The sequence below is a fragment of the Eublepharis macularius genome, chromosome 14 (assembly GCF_028583425.1).
Source record: "Eublepharis macularius isolate TG4126 chromosome 14, MPM_Emac_v1.0, whole genome shotgun sequence".
NCBI lineage: Eukaryota > Metazoa > Chordata > Lepidosauria > Squamata > Eublepharidae > Eublepharis > Eublepharis macularius.
In genome coordinates this window covers 34276337-34296082 of record NC_072803.1, presented here as the reverse complement: position 1 = coordinate 34296082, position 19746 = coordinate 34276337, and the positions used below count along the sequence as shown (strand labels likewise).

General features: G+C 41.4%; 1 protein-coding gene across 5 annotated transcripts; it reads left to right on the top strand.

The window, feature by feature from the left end:
* Nucleotides 1-653: 653 nt before the first annotated feature.
* On the top strand, nt 654-18688 carry VDAC3 (voltage dependent anion channel 3). Of its 5 annotated transcripts, none has more exons than XM_054997781.1 (10): nt 654-757; nt 6710-6846; nt 9635-9706; nt 10296-10345; nt 13655-13807; nt 14906-14958; nt 15255-15482; nt 16361-16511; nt 17497-17554; nt 18177-18688. In XM_054997781.1, exons 2-10 carry the CDS (start codon nt 6807-6809, stop codon nt 18266-18268), a joined length of 897 nt encoding a protein of 298 aa, XP_054853756.1. In that variant the 5' UTR covers nt 654-757; nt 6710-6806; the 3' UTR covers nt 18269-18688. The 5 variants fall into 5 exon arrangements, with proteins under 5 accessions (XP_054853756.1, XP_054853760.1, XP_054853755.1 ...); XM_054997783.1 differs by lacking the exon at nt 654-757 and adding an exon at nt 900-995; XM_054997784.1 differs by lacking the exon at nt 654-757 and adding an exon at nt 2748-2913.
* The last annotated feature ends 1058 nt before the right edge of the window (nt 18689-19746 follow it).

Below are 19746 nucleotides of genomic sequence, written 5' to 3'. Positions count from 1 at the left end.
TATATTTTGATCAGCGGATAACCTACACTAGGTCAATAATGTTTTTCTCTCCAAAAGTACAAACATATTCATGGTTTTTAAACTGGTGGAAAAGTTTGACTGCAGAATTTGTTCAGCGTACAAAAAGGAGCTTCGACAATGCGTGTGATGGCGTTTTGCTGGTGAAACGGCGGAGGATCGCTAGCATTCCCCCGCCATTGTTCTATCACAGGGCTTTCAAGGCGGTATTGAGGGCCATTAGCAGGTCTCCCAGCTAAGGCCTGAGACTGACCGGGCCTACGCCTAACAGCTTCAGCAAGGGTAATGTATCACGTGCCTTCCAGCCGCACCCAAAAACATGCTGCTCGTTCAAGCGATCTTGCCATAACAGTGATTAACAATAAGCGCCACCGCTATGACTTTAATGGCTTTTTAAAAATCACAAGCGTAATCCTGTGCACTCGAATGCAGAAATCAATGTTAGGCCGCCCTCCCGCTACACCACCGCCGCCCTAGTTTCATTGCAACAGACTAACGCGCCAAGCCGACCAGAACAATAACATACAGCGGTCCCGGGAGAACACTAGTGCGCTTGCGCGACGCCAGTGGTGGGGCGGGGGGAGGGGTGTTGGTCAAACGCTGCGCCTGCGTCACATTCCGGAGGGGAAGGGGCGTGGCCGGAGCGAGGACTCGAGCGTTACGCCTGCGTGGAAACGGAGGAGAGACCTTCAGGTTGACAAGGAGGGACAGAGGAGGCCTCGCTGTCGGTGGCCTTGAGGTGCGGGCGCCGGCTTGACTCTCCGAGGCGAGGAGAGGCGTTTCGGCCCCTCGCCCAGTGGTGGCCTGAGAGGGAGGGGAGCCTGGCATGTGGGCCTCGGTGGGGGCTGGAAAGGGGGCGCCCGGGCGGGAAGCCTTTCCCCCACTGTCGGAGAGGGGGAACTTTGTTGGCCTGCCCTCATCCTGCCTTGACGCTCCTTACGGGGAGGCGCTGCCGGATTTTACAACAATCCTGCAAGGTGGGCTACGCTAAGAGGGGGCGACTAGGCTCATCTCCCTTCGCTAACGGAGCTGAGGGTTTGTCGCGGAGTGGGCTCCCTCAGGAGATCCTTGTCTGCTCCCTTTGCTTGCCTGAGGGTTGTCGCCAAGGTCGTAGTCACAGAGGTTTCTAGGCAGGGTCATTGTGTGTGTGTTTGAGTTGCACGGGGGTGGGTCATAGTGTGTGTGGGGACACAAGTGTGGGGTATTGCTAACCACAGAGCAAGCTAGTGACCAGTTCAGGGGGCCCTAAGTGGTGTGTAGACTGAAAAGAAAGGTGAGGGTTTTATTGGTCTTTATTGTAGACACGGGTGTATTTTGTTTTGTTAGACACACGTGTCAAGGCTTGATAATATGTAGGAGAGCAAGATTAGGGTCCAGTAGGATTTCAAAGACCAACTAGATTTCCAGGGTACCAGCTTTCAAGAGTCAGAGCTCTGAGCTTGACTCTGAAAAACAATTGGACCTGAAGCTTGCTCTTCTACTACAAGCCGCCATGGCTACTTACCTGCAACTATTAATATGTGGGGTGAACGTTTTTTTAAGTACTGTATTTTTTATTCCTGCAGAAAAGAACTTCCGTATCTATTTTGCACTAACAATGCTTGTTCACATGAAATTTGTTGCTTTTTGTGCTTTGATCAGGAAGCAGTGAAGCATCTGTGAACTAGCCCTTAGTTGCTTCTAAAGGATATGAGTATGTTAGAGGATTCATGGAAGATTACTAATACTGCGTATGTTTTATTCTTTTCCCAAGGAAAAGAAGGAGGCTGTTCCACATTTATCCTCTCAACAACCCTGAGAGGTGGGTTAGACTGAGTGTGACTAACCCAGTGTGATTATCCCAAAGGTGCCAAAGATGCTTCATGAGTAAAAGTTGCAGTATTTCTTTGGATCCCCCAATCTTCTATACTAGTGTGGGATGGATTTGTTTAAATTAGCTCAAAGGTCAGTCCTGCAAAACCACTGTAAAATGTTGCTTTGGTTTTGAAATCTGAGAAGTAGTAAACGATAAGCAAATTGAACATACAGATAAAGTGCTGTTTTATCACTAAATAGCTGTAGCCAGTCTTCACTGTTAAGATGTTATGAGGTTTCATTGTTCCTGAAATACATACAGCTTTTATGTTGAGCTTGTTGCTCAGTCTGCATGAGAGACTTGGGGAGTCACAGAAGAGTTGTGAAGTCAGCAGACCTATCACAGTCCACACAAGGAAGGGATATGCAAACCTCAGGGGAGCTTGGTATCTTGGCAACAGAGTGTTAAACAGTTGGTTTTAAAGTGGTACTGCTCCCTTTTATAAACAGCACCTTAAAGACTTAACAGATTTATTGTGGCACAAAGCCAGAATACTTGCTCTTTTATTTCTCGTTTTGTAATAAGATGCTGAACTTGCAGTACAGGAAGCTGCCATGCCCTGAAAAGTGTTATAACTTCTTCCTGCTTTGGGGGGTTTAGTTTTTTACTAAAGGGTTTTACTATAGGGTTACTGGAGTTTGTACAAATTATGCCAGCTTTAGTTACAGGAGAGCAGGATAGGGAATAAGTTGTAGATAATCCAAATCCATAGATAGTCCATGACTTCTTGGGCCATATCTATGTGGCTGGGTTTGGGATGTGAACTTGCTGGCAGGCTGCATCCAAGAACACATGTTCATGTTCTTCTACAGGAATATATCAACGTGCAGTTGTGTGGGATCTTTCTTAAGTACACAGACAGATTTATTTTTCTCGCTCCTTCAAGTGTCACCTTGGGCGTGATCTGTGCCGATCAGCTCTCAGGATGGAGCTGGTAGTGGAAATAGATGGGGCACTTCTGATTTTGCCATGCTGGTGTTGGTTCCCTTGGAAAGCTCAACAGTACTCATCTCTTTTCAATAACTGCAGATGAATTGCATGTAAGTGTGACTTGGATTACAGAAGCTAGTTCACACTGAAGTAATAGAACTTAAATTGAGTATCAGTTCACTTGGATACTGATAGTTCAACTTTCACCAGTTTTGTTCTTAATTGTGCCTTTCTGGTGTCAAGTTAGTGGATGTGGAGACATGCACTAGATGAAATGGTCATAGTCTCATTATTGTATTCAGTGCACACCAGTTGTACCTTTTAGAGACCTCATTTGTCAGCTGTAGTAGTCATTAAAATTCTTGTACTTTCTTGTCCAAGGTATTTTCAAAGTTCTGTGGTGGCATTTAGTGAGGCTCAAACTAGATGTTACTTCGGACACAAGTCAGTGTTCCTTTTACAGTCAGATGTGGCATGGGAAATGATGTTCCGAAGTGCACTGGGACTCTATTTAGCTTGGAAATACAGCATGGGGGAGGATGAGCTTTGATGTGTTTCAGAGGTAATGTTTAGTGTGGGCTTAAGTAGCTGTTTTTCACTGGACCAACTTGTTGAAACAGGCAAAGACAAAAAAGGATTATTTTTGCTGCATAACCTTCATTCAGGCTACATTGGTATAAAACTGCTCCTAAAGCAGAAGATCCTTTGTGGAATAGGTTAGAAGGCTAGAGAGAACACCAGGGAAACTTTTTTACTAAAGAAGAGGGGGTAGCATGATGAGACCCAGTGGCTTAGTCTGTGTTAGGGAGTATAAATTGTCAGTTTAGGGATTGTTCCTATTCTGCTTTCAATTTTGATTATCCCTTCTTGGCATGGCAAACCACATTAATATAGTTGCAGATATGAAAAAGTGGTGTAGGAACTAAGCACACTAATCAGAAGGACAGATAAATGACATGGTCACATCTAAGCAAAACATTTTAGTTAGTGACATAGATATGAAATGCTCCAGAGTAATTATATTGTTAAAAAAAACTTGTAGAGAAAGGTGAGGTTTAGGATGGATCTGGCAAAGTGGAGAATTGCAAGGCCAGCTTAGGTGAGTTGTGGTGTTTCAGAATTCATTATTCTGGAACAAAAGTTGGTACAAAAGCTGCCTGCGTACTGTCAGATCTCTGCTTTATCTCTAACAAACTGAAACTTAATCCAGATAAAAAGGAGGTGCTACTGGTGGAGGAAGATCTGTCCCAGGAAATCTGTCCCAGGGGTGCCATCAGTTATGGCCCTTCCTGAACAGGAAATATCTTGCCAGTGTTGTACATGCCCTGGTAACATCCAGATTAGGTTACTGCAGTGTACTGTATGTGAGGCTGCCCTTGAAGACAGTCTGGAAGCTACAGTTGTACAGAGTGCTGCAGTCAGAATGCTGAGTGGGTCATAGGGACTGTATCACTTGTTCCATCTACACCGGCTCCCAGTTTACTTCTGAGCCCAATTCAGCATTAAAACATACAACTTGGGCCCACTCTGTTCATTTTGAGAGGCCCTGCTTTGGATGCCTCTGTCATCTGAGGCTAGATGAGCGACAACCAAAGAAAGGACCTTCTTCATTGTGGCACTAAAGCTTTGGAACTCTCTCCCCGGGGAGATTTGTCAGTCCGCCTCTACTGCTGAATTCAGCTAGTGGATGAAGACTTTTTTGTTTCTTTTGGCATACCCCCAACTGTCATTATCGCTCCTTCCTGTTCTTGGTGTTTTGTGTGTGTTTATTGAATTAGTCTTACGCTGTTTTAAATGTTAAATGTTGTTTTAAATTTAAATTGTGTAAAATGTTTCATTTTTAAAAATGTTCACCACTTTGAGGACCCTATTTGGGTAGAAACGTAGCATACAAATGTTTTAAATAAAATAAATAGGACAGTTATGAAGGGATCCTTCACATTTTAGTGCAGATTTGTATTCTTCTGTGCACTCCATTGTATTCTTCTATGCACATTGCAAATTAGTAGAACCATTCTACTGTTCCCAGTACAGAAGGCCATGGGACGTCATTCTCCTTGTGCCTTATAACATGAGCTGAAGTCTATTTTGGAACATTGTATAGATACCATACCTTCTATTGTGTCCAAATGGAGTAATGTGTGGGTAAGAACTATTTTGCACACACCAAGTTTATGTTGATGTAGAAAAGTAGTCCATATGTCGGCAAAACTGCTGTCTGACAGCAGTTTCCCAGTATGTTTACAAATGGCAAAGTAAGAGCCATGGCCAACAGCAGGTTGTATATAGCATATCCCCCCCCCCCCCGCATTTCTTTGTGGGAGAAGAGTCACAATGATCGAAATGGTCTGTTTTCTATGCTTCTCATTTGAAAGTGAAGTGAGTAGAAAGATAGTTTTAACTTGCTGTATTTCCTAGTTTTAGACATGCTTCTGAGTCTTCAAAATAGAACAGGATATTCATTTCTCTGAATAATCCATGTGCCAAATTTAGGTGGGAGAGGCTGTGTGCTTTTCAAAGACTTCTTTTTTTAAAAAAAAATTATTATTAATTTTGAATTAGTTTACAACAATTAACTCACAAAACATAACATTAACAAACTTCAACAGATGTTTAAAACAGTTTGTTGTAACCATATCATGAGTTATTAACTTACATTAAATTAACAAGTAAAATGTTGTTATAGCAAAATCAGTATTAAATAGAACTTTATCTGGGTAAGACCACCACAAACCCCACATTTCCATATCTAGGATATCTTGATAGGGCAATTTTGTTAACAAAAGCTCATTTTTAGAAAGGAATTCTAAAAAAGGTTCCCATTTAGTATAGAAGTCTGAGGTACCCGTGGGGTTAATTTGGAGATACAATTTTTCTGTGATTTTTTCCATTAAAAGTAGATCCCAAATTTTGTTAAACCAGGTGTTGATCGTAGGGATTTCTTTTGATATCCAGTATAGGGCTAATGAGGTTTTTGCTGCTTGAAGCAATGTGAAAATTAGGTCTCTTCGAATGGAAGGTATACTTTGATCATTCCAGATTTCTAAAAAAATAGTTTCTCATTTTAGAGGTATTTCATATGTAGTAATAAGCTGTATCTGATTTAGGATCTTGTTCCAAAATTCTTCAACACGTTTGCACTCCCACCAATAATGAGAATAGCTACCTATATCCCCACATTGTTTCCAACATAAAGGGGATTGTTTTGAGTAAATTTTAGATAGTTTCTGGGGTGTAAGGCACCAAAAATTAACAATTTTGTAAGATTGAAGCGTAGTATTAATAGCCTTAGAAGTAAATAATCTTGAGTTCCAAATTTGTTTCCAATCGCTTTCTGAAATATTAATATTGCATTCTTTCTGCCATCTTAAGTGTGGACTTGGGCCTTTAGTGTCTAATGCATGAAGTAGTAGATGCTTTTCAAAGACTTCTGAGAATATTATTAACAAAGAATAATACATTTTTAAAATGCCTGTTTTGCTGTTCCCAGGATGATGGTGTTCAGCTTGTAGCTCAGAGGGAGAAAAATAGCTTGAAGTTGGTTGCTGCTAGCAAGCACAAGTTATATTTTGAACATAAGATTGGAATTGTATATGGAATTATTATTTAGAAATAATTTACAATATATTTATAAGTTAACAGCACAGAATAAGGCTATTTCAAAAGTGACTGAATATGTTTGTGGATGGATGGATGGTAAAAATTTCTAATAATGAGTTTAAGGAATCAAATCTGAAATTGGAGAATACAATTTTGAGAAAATGAAATGCACATTTAAAAGTTAAAAGTTGTGAGACTTAGGTCATATATTGAGTAGAAAATTAGCCTTTTGTGGTACAGTTTCTAGCACAAGTTATATGGTATTTCTTCTCTAATGTTGCATGCATTTCCCCTCATATTTGACAGGTGTATATAAAAGAGCTAGAGGAGAGTTCTTCTGTAGGTTCACGTTTGAGAAGTAAATGATTTAGGAGCTAAATTGTCATATAAGAAGTCTGCAACCATGTTCAGCTGTTCTCCTACTACTTCTACTAGAGCCCCAGGTATCTATATGTATTTTCATAGAAGTTCAGGTGTTAAAGGTAAATTGTTAGAAACTGGATGCATTAAGATAATATGTGCATTAGCAAGAGGGTAAACTACCCAGTAGACATGGGCACAAATCGGAATACGAAGCAAATTTCGTCACAAAACAGGCCATTTCATGTGTTGTGAAACCACGTTTTGTGGGGCCGTTATCATGAAATTCACGACTTTTTGGTCTGTTTCATTAGCTTCATGAATGATTCATAATTTCAGACAGGCTGGTGCCGATCCATTGATTCCCTACGCAACAATGGGCCCAGACCTTTTGTTGCCATTGGAAACCCCAATCATAGCCCACTTACCCTTGATTAGCAGCTCTCCTAGCCATCTGGAGAACTTCCATTCTGCCCTATACAGCCCTATACAGCCAGGAGCTGGGGGTCAATCCCCTAGGCATCCAAGGAGGTGGGCCTTCTGTGGCCATGGGAACACCAGTCTCACCCCTCCAAACCCTGTTAGGTAGGTCTGTCAGCCAACCACAGACCTCCTGTTCTGCTCTGTCAGTGTTTTTTTTATAAAAGGCACCTCTCTCTGCCTCGTGTTTCAGTCCCGGTAGACAGAGGGAGAGGGAGGAGGACCTGTTGCTGGGATTGGAGTGAGAGTGTGTGTGGAAGGATTTGGGATTGTGCTTTTGGCTGCTGAAAGAAGCCTCTTATTTCCAGCTCTTGGCCTTGCTGTGGGAAGGTCTTTGGGTGAGGGTGCCTTTTTTCCTCCACCCCACCCCAGTCTCAGGCCTTAGCCTTGCTCTGGGGCCTAGGCCTCCCCTTTTTTTAATTTGCTTGTCTTTGTTTCTTCTCAGTTCTTTCTCTGCTCTTTTGAGGGATCACTCTTGCTGTTTCCTTTGGTTTTGGTTTAGGGCCTCTCCCCCCAAACACAGTGGGGCCCAGCTTTGTGTGGGTTCCTCTGAGGGCCTCAGTCTTTTCTGTTTGCTTTCTCTTTCTTATTGTGCACTTGCAGCTCACTCTTGTTTTGTGCTCCCACTGTGTGCATCTCATTTTTATTTTGAGCACCTTTCCGTGTCTGCAATCTCCCCTCAAGCCCAGTCTTAGGGCCACTGCTTGGCTCTGGGGCCCAGCTTTGAGTGGGTACCTCCCCTGAGGGCCTGACTCTTCTGTTTCCGTCATGCACTGACAGCACTTCCCTTCCCACTCTTCCCGTTGACCTTATTAATCAGCATATTGCAAACTGGGAGGGTGGGTCTAGGAGATCCTGCTGAAGTCTCCCTGCAAGTTTGGCATCTCTGAGTATGAAGGGGGCTGTTTCAGCTCCACACCATGGCTGGTCCTTCGTCCTCCTCTGATCCAGCAACTCCTGGTCCCCGTTTCAGTCATACACTCTGGCAGCACTTCCCACCCTTCCCGTTGACCTTCCCAGTCAACGTATTGCAAACTGGGAGGGTGGGTGGAGGAGAGCCGGCTGATGTCTTTCTGCGAGTTTGGCATCTCTGGGTATGAAGGGGGCTGTTGAAATGCCCTGGGTTCTGACGAATCACGAAACGAATGAATCGTTTCAGCAAATGTGTCAATTTTGTGAAATTTCATAATTCGCGATTCATTGATCGCGCCGAAACATGAAACTCTCGTTTTGGGTTTTTTCCGTTTCTTGCCCATGTTTACTACCCAGCCACACACAACTGGTTTACTGACGCCCTTCATGGCAGATGTGCAAACCAGTTTTCTATTTGACTAGTGCTGTCTTTTGAGAAGTGATGTTAGAAACAGTATAAAACAAAGGAATACCCACTAGGCTTCCATAGAGAACATGGGAGAAGAAAAGTTTCTCAGTAGCAGTAAAGCTACTGTATATCCATATTTCTCTGCAGAGGCAGAGAGATAAGAATTTTGACACTGTAAATCCAGTTGTCAATTTAGTGTGTTATTTTATATTACCTTTTTATCTCATATATTGAAAAATCAGAATATTGCAACAAAGTGCAGTAAGGCAACACAATGCTGTTACTGAAGTAGCCATTATCTATATGCTTACAGCAGCTGACAGTATACAAGAGTATAATCCGCAGTCCCTATCCAGCAAATCTCTCTGAAACATTTTCTTACAGCACAGTCCTATACTGAATCAGTCCATTGGTCCAACACAGTCAGCATTGTCTACTCAGACTGGCAGCGCCTCTCCAGAGTCTTAGGCATAGGTCTTTCACATTATTTATTACCTGATCTTTTTAACTGGAGGTTCTGGGGATTGAACCCTGGGGCCTTCTGCATGCCAAACAGATGCTGTAGCACTAAGCTATGCCCCCTTCTTAAATGGAGATTCTGTATTCAGAAGCAATAAATCACTGAATACCAAAACTGGGGGGAGGGGTTGCCCATGACCTCCATGCCCAGTTTGTAGACATCTGGTTGACCACTTAATGAAAAGGGATACTGGATTAGATGGACCATTGATCTGATGCAGCAGGCTGTTCTTCCATTCCTCTTTTCTTCAGCACATTCACAAACATTGCTGGAGTTTTATTCCACCAATGAAATGTAGTTTATTTTTCCACTGTACCAAAGTACAGTGTTACACTTGGTACACTTGGTGTTTCCACTGCACCAAAGTACAGGTGAAGTTGTCCCCCCCCCCCCCCGCTCAACTCTGCTATTCCTGGAAGGAAGATTCCCAAATACAGATTCTTCATTATACGTTACATATCAGGTGCTTGTAAATTGATTGCCGTTCTTGAAATATCAGCATTCATGTTTATGAATGAATAATTATTTTCAAATATGTCCCTTTTTTTAGACCCCATGGCTATCCCACCACCTTACTGTGACCTGGGAAAATCTGCCCGTGATGTGTTCAATAAAGGATATGGTATGTAGTATAATGACCACACACTCATCTGCTCTGTGCTTTTGGCTGTCCAGGAAGGTTATAGTTTATCTGGATTGTAGAAGTACTATAATAGCATCTTTATGCTGGATATTTGTATATCCTTAAAAGTTTTCCAGGTGTGATGACTAGAGATGTGATATTTCTGGAAATGGCAAAGCTGTGAGCAGTAGCTTATTTTTTGAGAAAAATTAAAATACATGCAGTAACTGTAGGATCTAAACTTTATTATTTTCAAGAACAAAAAATGTCCTCAGTTTACACCACATCTGATTGGATCATTTGGTACATTTCTGAAACAGTGTTATTCAAACAGTAGTTCTACTATTTCATGCCCCCTAAGGTACCAATGTGTATCCTAATTTCTGCCAGTTGGAAAGAGGCGAAAATGAGTTAAAATTAGACGATTGAGCATTTGGTGGAATTCATTGACAGCTGCAATGAGGAATGGGAACCAGGCAGAATTGCTGCCCCCCTGACTCTTGCACATGCACTAATGGAAGCCTTGCAATGTGGAAGTGGGAGTAATTTCAGCCTGATGAATAAGAAACCCATGTCTTGGCAATTTCAGGGTTTGGAATGGTCAAATTAGATTTGAAGACCAAGTCTTCCAGTGGAGTGGTAAGTAATGAACACTTTAACTTGTTGCTGCAAGAAGAGAGAGCTGGTGCCATATATGTCATAATTTGGAAGAAAGAGCTAGTGCCATATATGTTGTAATTTGATAGCACTGAAGTGGTCTGTGGGCATCACCAACTTCAGTGATTTCTGCTTCCTTGAGAAGTATGACGAATAAGTAGGTAGCACCAGCCCATGCTTCTGTATAGTGGTAACCCTGTGTGTGTGTGTGTGTGTCTGTGTGTGTGTCTGTGTGTGTGTTAGGACTCAGCCCCTGTAAAACATGAAGTGGTCTTTTAACTAATTGTCCTCTGACTGCCATGACTGAGGTAGAAGAGGAGGAGAGGCATGGGCATGTAGAAGAATGTGGAGCTGTAATGACAATGGAAAGGATCTGGCTCTGCAAATGGAAGTGGCAACATGGACGTTTGTATGAATCATTCCTCACTGATGGATTAAAGATGTTAATTACTAACATGTTTTCTCCCTTTCCCATGCAACACGGGTGCTTGTTGTTTATTCAGCTGGTAAGACTATAGCGCGTTTGCTTTCATGTCTCTTACATGTTTTTCCTTAGCATTCATATACATATACCATGACTCACTGCCGTGCCTAATCCATCAGCAGAACTGGTGACCAGGCATGAAGTATTGCAGTTGAGCATAACTCAGTTGTGCTAGAGCATTGGCACTGGAATTGGCTGCCAAAAGACTGGAGACAGGAGTGTGTCACATCAGAAGCTTTCATCTGGCCAGACTCCAAGTGTAGAACTTAGCTTTTGTAATAGCCTGTGTTTAATTTCTAGTGAGAGTTGTTTCGGTTGCTCAAGGTTTGTTAAATACTGCCCCCAAATGCCACACACAGCAAGAAAAGAAAGGCCCTCTGCGTGTATTCAGAAACACTTTTACTTATTCTGAAACTATCTGTATTAAAAACAAAGTTTAGGAGTAAGGCAAGTCATGGAAGTTGCAGCAGTCTGTATGTGCGTTCTGGCAGGGTGTTTCATCTTTACTATGCAGAGCGGAATCCCTAGAATCCAACTTTTGGGGTTTTAACTCTTCTAGCTTTTAGCAGAGACACTTGAAAATGTATGGGTGGAATATGAAGTACAAAGGTTCAAAGTACAGAGAGTCTTGCAGAGAATTTTTAGTGTAAGGTGTAGCATTTAAGGGAGTATACCTCTGCCTCCTAAGTCAGGCTAAATTGTCATTATCAGATACCATCCATCTGTGTAGTTTCACTGTAGAACTCGGGATTGATTTATTTTTTGCTCTGGGCACTGAAGAGCTCTTTTTCTAGTTAGCTTGGCATTTCCTAGTTGTGTGTGCCAAGGCCAAAGCTTTATATGCTGCATTTGCTTTCCCTTTTTGATCTGTTAGATGTTGTCAAATCTTTGAATTATGCCATGTGCATTTTGCTCATTGTCATCTATGTGTTGCCTCCATATGGTGAGCTGAAATGTCACACAAAAGCAGAATGTCTTAGATCTAGCCTAAGTTCCCCAATAAGTGTCCGTGTTTTGCTTCATTCATGTGGCTTCCCTGGAAACTAGAACATTTTCTTTGTTGCCGCACATCTTGGGATCTTTTCCAAAGCCATATTCCAGGCCTCTTCTGTGTTATCCTCCAGAAGGTCTTGAAAAATGCTACTTTTCTAAAAGACTTCTTCTTGATTATTTTGGCCACTGGTAATATTGCTTATGGATACCTTTATAACGGGCTGGGACTGGGTGCTGCTGTTGGATCTTGTTGCATTTTACTAAAATAGTTTGCTTACTTTTAAGCAAGTTTTTAGCTGCCCTGTGCTACCTCTGTAAAGCTGGCATATATATTTTTCTAAGGAAATTAATTGGGGACTAGTTCAGACTAGTAAAACTACGTTCCGGAGGCAGAGGGTATTAGTGATGATCCAAGTCATTACGTTGCTTATGACAGTTATAAGATGAATAGTAACACATGTTAGATGCACTCTTTTCTCACCCTGAAGGGGGAGATCTTGTTTCAGCTGCCAGGAAAAGCCTTCCTTTTGATTATGTGACAGCAAGGTTCTTTTTCTTCTCCATGTGTAGTGAAGGAGGAAATTCAAGAATTAAGGTTCTCCTCCATTGGAGCCTTTTTAGCTGCTTAAAGATGAGATGGAAATTATTTCTAAATCTTTGGTCATTGTTTGAAATTCTCACATCTTAAAAATTTCAAAAATGACCCATCACACACATTCCCACTTGTAAGTCAAAGGGAAAGGTGCATTTTGAAGCTATTCAGTTTTCTGATCTAGAATTTTCTTCTCTTTTTCTGTTCCTCTGGGATTGGTTTCTTGTTTTTAGACAGTAAACCATTGTCAGGAACTTGTTTTAAGCAGGACCTGTAGGACAACATTACAACTAACACCTACAAACTATGAACTGTTCAAGAATAACTTAAAAAAACAGGTCCGAACCTCACAATAAAACCTTAGGTTAGAGAGTTAACTAACAGTGATCAGGTTTTTAAATAGCCACTTGCCTGGGTGTCTTTAAAAAAGAATTGCCTCCATGTAGCCACAGGAAGCTGATGTTGTTTCCACCACTCCCAAACCCTGAAGACCAAACTAAATGATGTTTTTAAACATCACTGGAATCAACTTCCTTTCCTGATAGTTGCACAGAAGTTGTGAGGAACTAATTTTTAAAAGTGCTGCAGGGGCCTGATTTGGATCAAGACCATGGTGCAGAGGGAGCCTGTTCTATTTGGGGAAGATGACATGGGGGAGGGGGAGAGGCAGAAGCTCCTTCTTCCCCCTGTGCCATTGTCCCAGCCTGATACAGTCCCCTGCCCTGCAGTGCTTTAAAAATTCCCTTCAGCTGCTGTGTCACTGTAGGTTCTGGGAAATCCAGACCTGATTTGTTGAAAAATTCTACTTTTTATCCTAACACAGACACATTATAGGCAAGCTATTCATTAAGAACTGTTGTTCTTAATGAATAGCAGCATTCATCTGTCTTGCAAAACAGTATTAAGGTGTTCAAATTTCTCTTTGCAGACGCTCCAGAGCTTTATGGGTGCTCTCATGTGCTTGTGGAGATCTGGTGCAAACCAGCTGCTTGCTCTACCTTGGTGAAAGGAGAGAAGGCAGATGCATTTATGCAAGGGGTACTTGTCAAGACGAAACCTTTCTGTTGGAAGGGGCAGTAGAACCTAGTAGATTATGTAAATAAATGTTATATGGCGTACCTTTGCTTGTAAGCCATGTTGTTTAGGTAGAGTTAAGCTGCATGATTCACATTTTAAAATATTTAAATATCTGCATTTTAATTCCAACATGGTGTATCTACAGGAATTTACCACCAGTGGCTCTTCCAACACAGACACGGGCAAGGCCTCAGGTAGCCTAGAGACCAAATATAAATTCAAGGATTATGGGCTTACATTCACCCAGAAATGGAACACAGACAACACTTTGGGAACAGAAGTGGCCATGGAGGATAAGGTAAGAAGAGCTGGCACTTGAGGAAATCAGAAGACCTCTGTGTCAGTTTGGTGTAGTGGTTAAGAGTGCTGGAACTCTAATCTGGAGAACTGGGTTTGATTCCCCACTCCTCCACTTGAAGCCAACTGGATGACCTTGGGTCAGTCACAGCTCTTCCAGAGCTCTCTCAGCCCCACCCACCTCACAGGGTGTTTGTTGTGGGAATAATAATAATGATGTAAACTGGTCTGAGTGGGAATTAAGTTGTCCTGAAGGATGATATATAAATCAAATATTATTATTATTAATAAGATCGATACAAATATTATGCTTGAAGGAAAGTGGGGGAGGTATCAAAACGAGGTCACCAGTAATAGGCAACTAGAATATGTAGTCAGATGTAATAAAAAATAGAAGAGAATTAAAACAGAAACAGTGAAAAACAGAAATGGTGATACATCAGAGAAGTAAAGGGGATATACGGTAATGGAGTACAGTTCAAAAAACTTCATGCCATCAGAGAGATGGGGGATAATGGGTCTGTGCCTTGTTTATAAAGACTGGAAACTTGAAAGCTCTGAGTTGGATTCTGCATATCCACTCTGCTAATGGCAGTGCTTTCTGCCTGTGGAAGAGCCCCCCGTACTGCAGCAAGGTGCTTCCGTTAGTGGAAAGCATCTGTGTGGTCCAGCCTTTTGACTCTCTAGAAGCTCCAGCATGTTCTTCTTGATGCCTATAAATTGTGGCCTCAGTTATATTCAGAGAATGAACAATTCTTTTTTAATAACTTTTTATTTCTACATTTTTTAAACAACAATAAAACGATGCTAATACAATAACAACAAGATTCCGAATGAGAAAACCTTATATGCAAATTAATGAACATATTTACAGATCATTAACATTTAGTAAAGACATATGTCAACATATTTGTTAGCTACAGTATAATCCTTAATAGGGTGTTCAGTGATATAGTTTAGAAAAGGAAGCCATCTCTCCATTAAAAAAATGATAGAACAAACAATTCTAAGTAGTAGTTAAAGTAGGCGAAAAATATAAGCTTATCCATCTCTGTGTTAAAGAGAGACCCACTGTGATATCTCTCTCTTTTTAATTCAGTTGGCTGAGGGACTGAAGCTGAACTTTGAAACTATGTTTGTGCCAAACACAGGGTAAGTATTCATCCTTTCTAAGAAGGCATTTTTTAGCTGTCTGTTCCATGACATAGGGGGAATGTATCACATGCAGCCAGCTGTTAGATGTACTAGACAGCATTGGAACTGTATTTCCCCCTCTGTGTTTATATTTGAAAATGAATGTATCAGTGTTCAAGTATGCTTTTATGAGATCGGGTAGCACACACAAATATGTCACTGCCAGGTTTCCTCAAAGCTTTCTGTGTTTCAAGTTAGAAATATTATCTGTTAAGTATGTATTACACAAGGTATTAAATTTATTCCTTCCTTAGGAAGAAGAGTGGGAAGTTGAAGACAGCCTACAAACGGGAGTATCTCAACATAGGCTGCAATGTTGACATTGACCTTTCTGGGCCCACTATCCATGGCTGGGCTGTGTTGGGCTATGAAGGTTGGCTTGCTGGCTACCAAATGGCTTTTGACACAGCCAAGTCTAAATTGTCGCAGAATAACTTTGCATTGGGATACAAGGCAGCAGACTTCCAGCTGCACACGAATGTGTGAGTATTGCTTTGGTCTCAGAACCAGACTGTACCAATAACGGAGACCCATCCCTTTGCAAGCGCTGATTTCAATTGGAAGGAAACGAGATTTCTCCTCTACCTGAATTAGATATTCAGAAATAGATTCCCTGTCTCCAGGAGCTCTGGTTAGGAAGCATTTCTAGTCTTCATACTCTGCATTTAAAAATTTGGTTTAGTATTTGGAGGGAAGCTTAAATTTGAAATACGTTGAAGGGGTTCTGGAATGAAAACTTGCAAGCACAGTCTTGACTGTACAGGTTATGAATTTTTCTTCCTTTTTTTTCTGATGGAGCTTGAGCTAAAACATGCCAGTATCCAGGATCTCATTAAAGAAAGACGGCTGCACAGTCCTCCTTCACCGACTTTATAGTGCTCGCAGGTGCCTAAATGTTTGGGAACCTCAACACAATAATAGCATTACTTTTGAGTCCTTTTCTTTGAAGGCTCCTTTCTCCCTTCATTCACCTACTCCTGTACCTGGCTGTGGCTCACAAGGGCACATTTTAGTTTGGCGTATCTTTTTTTCTTGCAAGGTAGTTGTCTGGGGAAGGAAATCCGCTTTTGTGACTATCCCAAATCATACTGTTTGCTGCTATTGCTGCATCTTCATATGTAAGGTGAAATCTAGATTTTTGGATACAGAATTTATAATAGAATGGAGGATCATCAGGGTAAGGAAGGAGTATATTTACTATATTTAAAGATGCTGTTAGCTGCTGTGAACCTGAGAGAAAGAAATCTCTAAGAAGAGCTAGAGTTTAGTACTGTGGTGGGGGGTATTGAGAAAGAACATGGCTGGTGGAAGTAAGTGCAGTCAGTACTGAATTGGCTCTTCACAATGTCTCTTAAAACAGGAATGATGGAACTGAATTCGCTGGTTCAATCTATCAGAAGGTCAGTGACAAGGTTGAAACATCTGTAAATCTTGCTTGGACTGCTGGCAGTAATAACACTCGGTTTGGTATTGCCTCCAAGTACCAGCTGGATGATAAAGCTTCTGTCTCGGTAAGAATGTTAGCATTATCCAAGTATATTAAGAATGTTATTTACTGGTTGTGTAGCATTGAATCAATCCCTTCTCATTTTTTATGGCATTTTGACTGTCTTGTAGAGATCTTTATGACTATGGAAGCACTCTGTTACCTCTATAAGACAGTGGAGGGTTGGAAGGTGCAGGGACAAACTTTTAAAATGCATTCCCCTTGTGTCGCAATGTGCTAACTATTTCTGTCTGTCAAGAAAGTGCTGGAAGACAAGAAAGAACTGTTAAGTGGTGTTACGAAGCTTAGCTTAGGCTTGGTTTCCACATGTAGCAGAATCAGGCTATAACATTTCAGGCTGTTTATGATGAGGCCCTATTTCAGTCCTCTCCCATGTAGTAATTTCCTGCAAAAAAAAATCGTCTATATTAGGGTGGTAGGTTCTAGCCTAGCTCTTTATGTGCTGTAGTAGTTTTCCAATTTAAAGGTGGTAATTAATGTAGGGGGAACTTTGAAACCTGTAATGCCATCCCTACAGTCTGAAGTAGTCCTGTTCATTTTATCGCCCTAGCACTCTTCCGCCTCACTGTTACCTCATTTTGCTGCATCTCTAGACCAGACCTGAATATTATGGCATGAGATGCCTTTGACAATGGTGACAATTGGATGTTCTGAGATCTCTTTTGGATTAGTTCTTACTAATGTCTGGGCTGTACCGCTCCAGACTGCAGGAGAGGGCTAACATGATTGAATTCAGAAAACTAGATGGTGAAGAGAAGGGTTCTAGCCTAGGCTTCCCTCTGACGTGATAATTTGGCTGTACTGAGTTTAAAGAACGTTTCCACGTTGGCAGTTGCACAGCTACTACCAGATTTCTTGGGTCTTCCATGCCTTTAGATGTTGCTCTAGGGAGTATGCCAAGTCTTACCTTGGAAATGTGCTTATGTCTGTATTTATTAAAAAGGAAGTAAAAACCTGTATCGCATTCATGTTTCTGATTTTTTTTAAAGGCCAAAGTTAATAATGCCAGCCTCATTGGACTTGGATACACTCAAACCCTACGACCTGGTATGTGGACCACTGAATATGTTAAACACTTAAATTCATTAATATTGCTTATATTTGAGTTGTAGATCAAAATGTGTGGATATAAGAAGAGTTTAGATATGCACAAAGTTATTAGAGCAAACATGCAAGGGAAAACAAGCTACATTATGTGTAACCATGAAACTTTTGATAAGATGAACAGAATTTTGGCTTTGTAAAGATTAAGCATGTATGGGGGCAGTGTATGGTGAAATTGCAGGAGTTATAGAAGGACTGCCATAGGGTAACATGGGGGGAGGCTTTGGGACCCTGCCGAGTTCCTTGTCCTTCCGCATAGTCCATTGAATTATACAAAATAAGTATTTGGTAATCAGGCTGAAGATTATTTTTAAAGCAAGTATACACAGCTCTGCTTTTAATTGGCAATTGTTTCCAGAGAAAAATAGGGGAAGGGCTACAGCGAGCAAGAGAGCACACATCTAGAGAAATTTATCAGCCAGTGAGTAGCCTTTCCCAAGACCTTCTGAAACCTGGATCACTCTGCTTCATCACTGTCATATTGAGTCTTACGCCTTCCTTGTTATGTTTTTGTTACTGGGATGTTGGCGATGTGCATTTTCTAACACCACTATGTTTCTCCTAGGTGTGAAATTGACTCTCTCAGCTCTGATTGATGGTAAGAACTTCAGTTCTGGCGGTCATAAAATTGGGCTGGGATTTGAGCTGGAAGCTTAATGCAGGTTTTGATGAAGTATTAGATATTTATCTGGAAGATGAAGGAGAAAACAAACCCCACATGTTCTGGCCTTAAACTCTTCTGTGAAACTTCAAAAAGTGTGAACTTGATATTCTTCCAAAGAATTGTTGTAACCCCAAACATTGAAGTCTGGAGAGTGCAAACCACCATGAAGGGCAATACTTGAAGGCATGCATGGAAGTTGTAATGGTTGCGCTACATTTCAGTTCAGTTCCACAGTTACTTTAAAATGTGTTCCTCAGAAGACAGCATAGTATCTGGTGAAAGACATCCCCCCATCCTCCTTTGTTACTGTGTCACATCCTGCATGTCCTACACCTTATGACCGGTCTCTGTGCTGTAGTGAAAACTTTGGTTTTGCATCAAAGTGGAATAAATCAAATCACATTTGGAACCTATCCTGTGTGTGTTTACTATTGCCACTTTAGCAACAAAATAATATGCTTAGGGTCAAACCAGCAAACATTTTGGAGGGTGGGGTGGGGTTAAATTGGCACCCACAAATCCACTGAAGTGTATAACATAAAATGCAAGTCTATTAAATAAAACATTTCAGTCTCTTCTTTTGCCGTTTAGTAAATCAGAAGTAACTAGGTAAGGGTTATTTCTCTCGCCTGTGTTCTGGGAACTTATATAGCTTTGAGCAAGTTTCCATCCCAGCAAAGTATCACCACTAATTTCAGAAGTTTGAAAATGCTACTTTGTTTATGCACGTGATTCAAAGATGATTTTTGGAATCCAGGTCATACGGCCTTATGTAGTGCTAACAGTGCTTTGGCTGTAGTAAAGCAAGAGGCCACGTTTCTGCACTAATGGCTGCTTTTGTCTAGCCTCTTCAAGCTCCAGAATGGAGAAAAGTCTGCTTGGTCCCTTATCATAGACAGAATATACATTGACATCCAGAAAAGATTGACAAAGTCCATTAAAGGCTTCTTAGTAAACCTAGTAGTCAAGCAAGTAAAATGATCTCTTGGGGAGTAGAGACTGTTAAAAGACAAGAAGGAAAAAGGAAGGAAGTTGTTGGATTTTCCAATAACTAGTTTAGGGGCTGGTTTAATTTATGGGTGGGAGCAACAGAGTGGCCCAGTCTGCAGATAAGCGATTTAGGATGGTGGTGGGTAGTTTCTCAGGTTGGGTGACTAGCCTGAAATGGCAAATAAGGATCTGTGAAAGGAGAGAGACACCATGGTCAGACAGACAATTCAATATACAGTAGCAGCGAAAAACAAATTCTGTGCTGTTGGTTAGGAAAAGGACTGAATGGATCTGTGATGTGGTTGCATTTAGGACACTGAGTACACATGCCTGATCACAAATCCCAACAGGAGTAGTGAAACACTGAAAGAGATTACTGCATGATCAAAGTTGTCTGCATAGCCCTGCCCATACAAAAAATAGGAGGCATACGTTTCTTGGAGATTTGCTCCTTCACTGAACTTTTATGTGCTGACCTGCT

Excerpts from the sequence above, each read along its gene's own strand:
- VDAC3 (XM_054997780.1), top strand. The coding sequence starts at position 845 with ATGTGGGCCTCGGTGGGGGCTGGAAAGGGGGCGCCCGGGCGGGAAGCC. Across the intron at positions 996-9,634 it reads TTTTACAACAATCCTGCAAG|ACCCCATGGCTATCCCACCA; the intron begins GTGGGCTACGCT and ends CCCTTTTTTTAG. Across the intron at positions 9,707-10,295 it reads TGTGTTCAATAAAGGATATG|GGTTTGGAATGGTCAAATTA; the intron begins GTATGTAGTATA and ends TGGCAATTTCAG.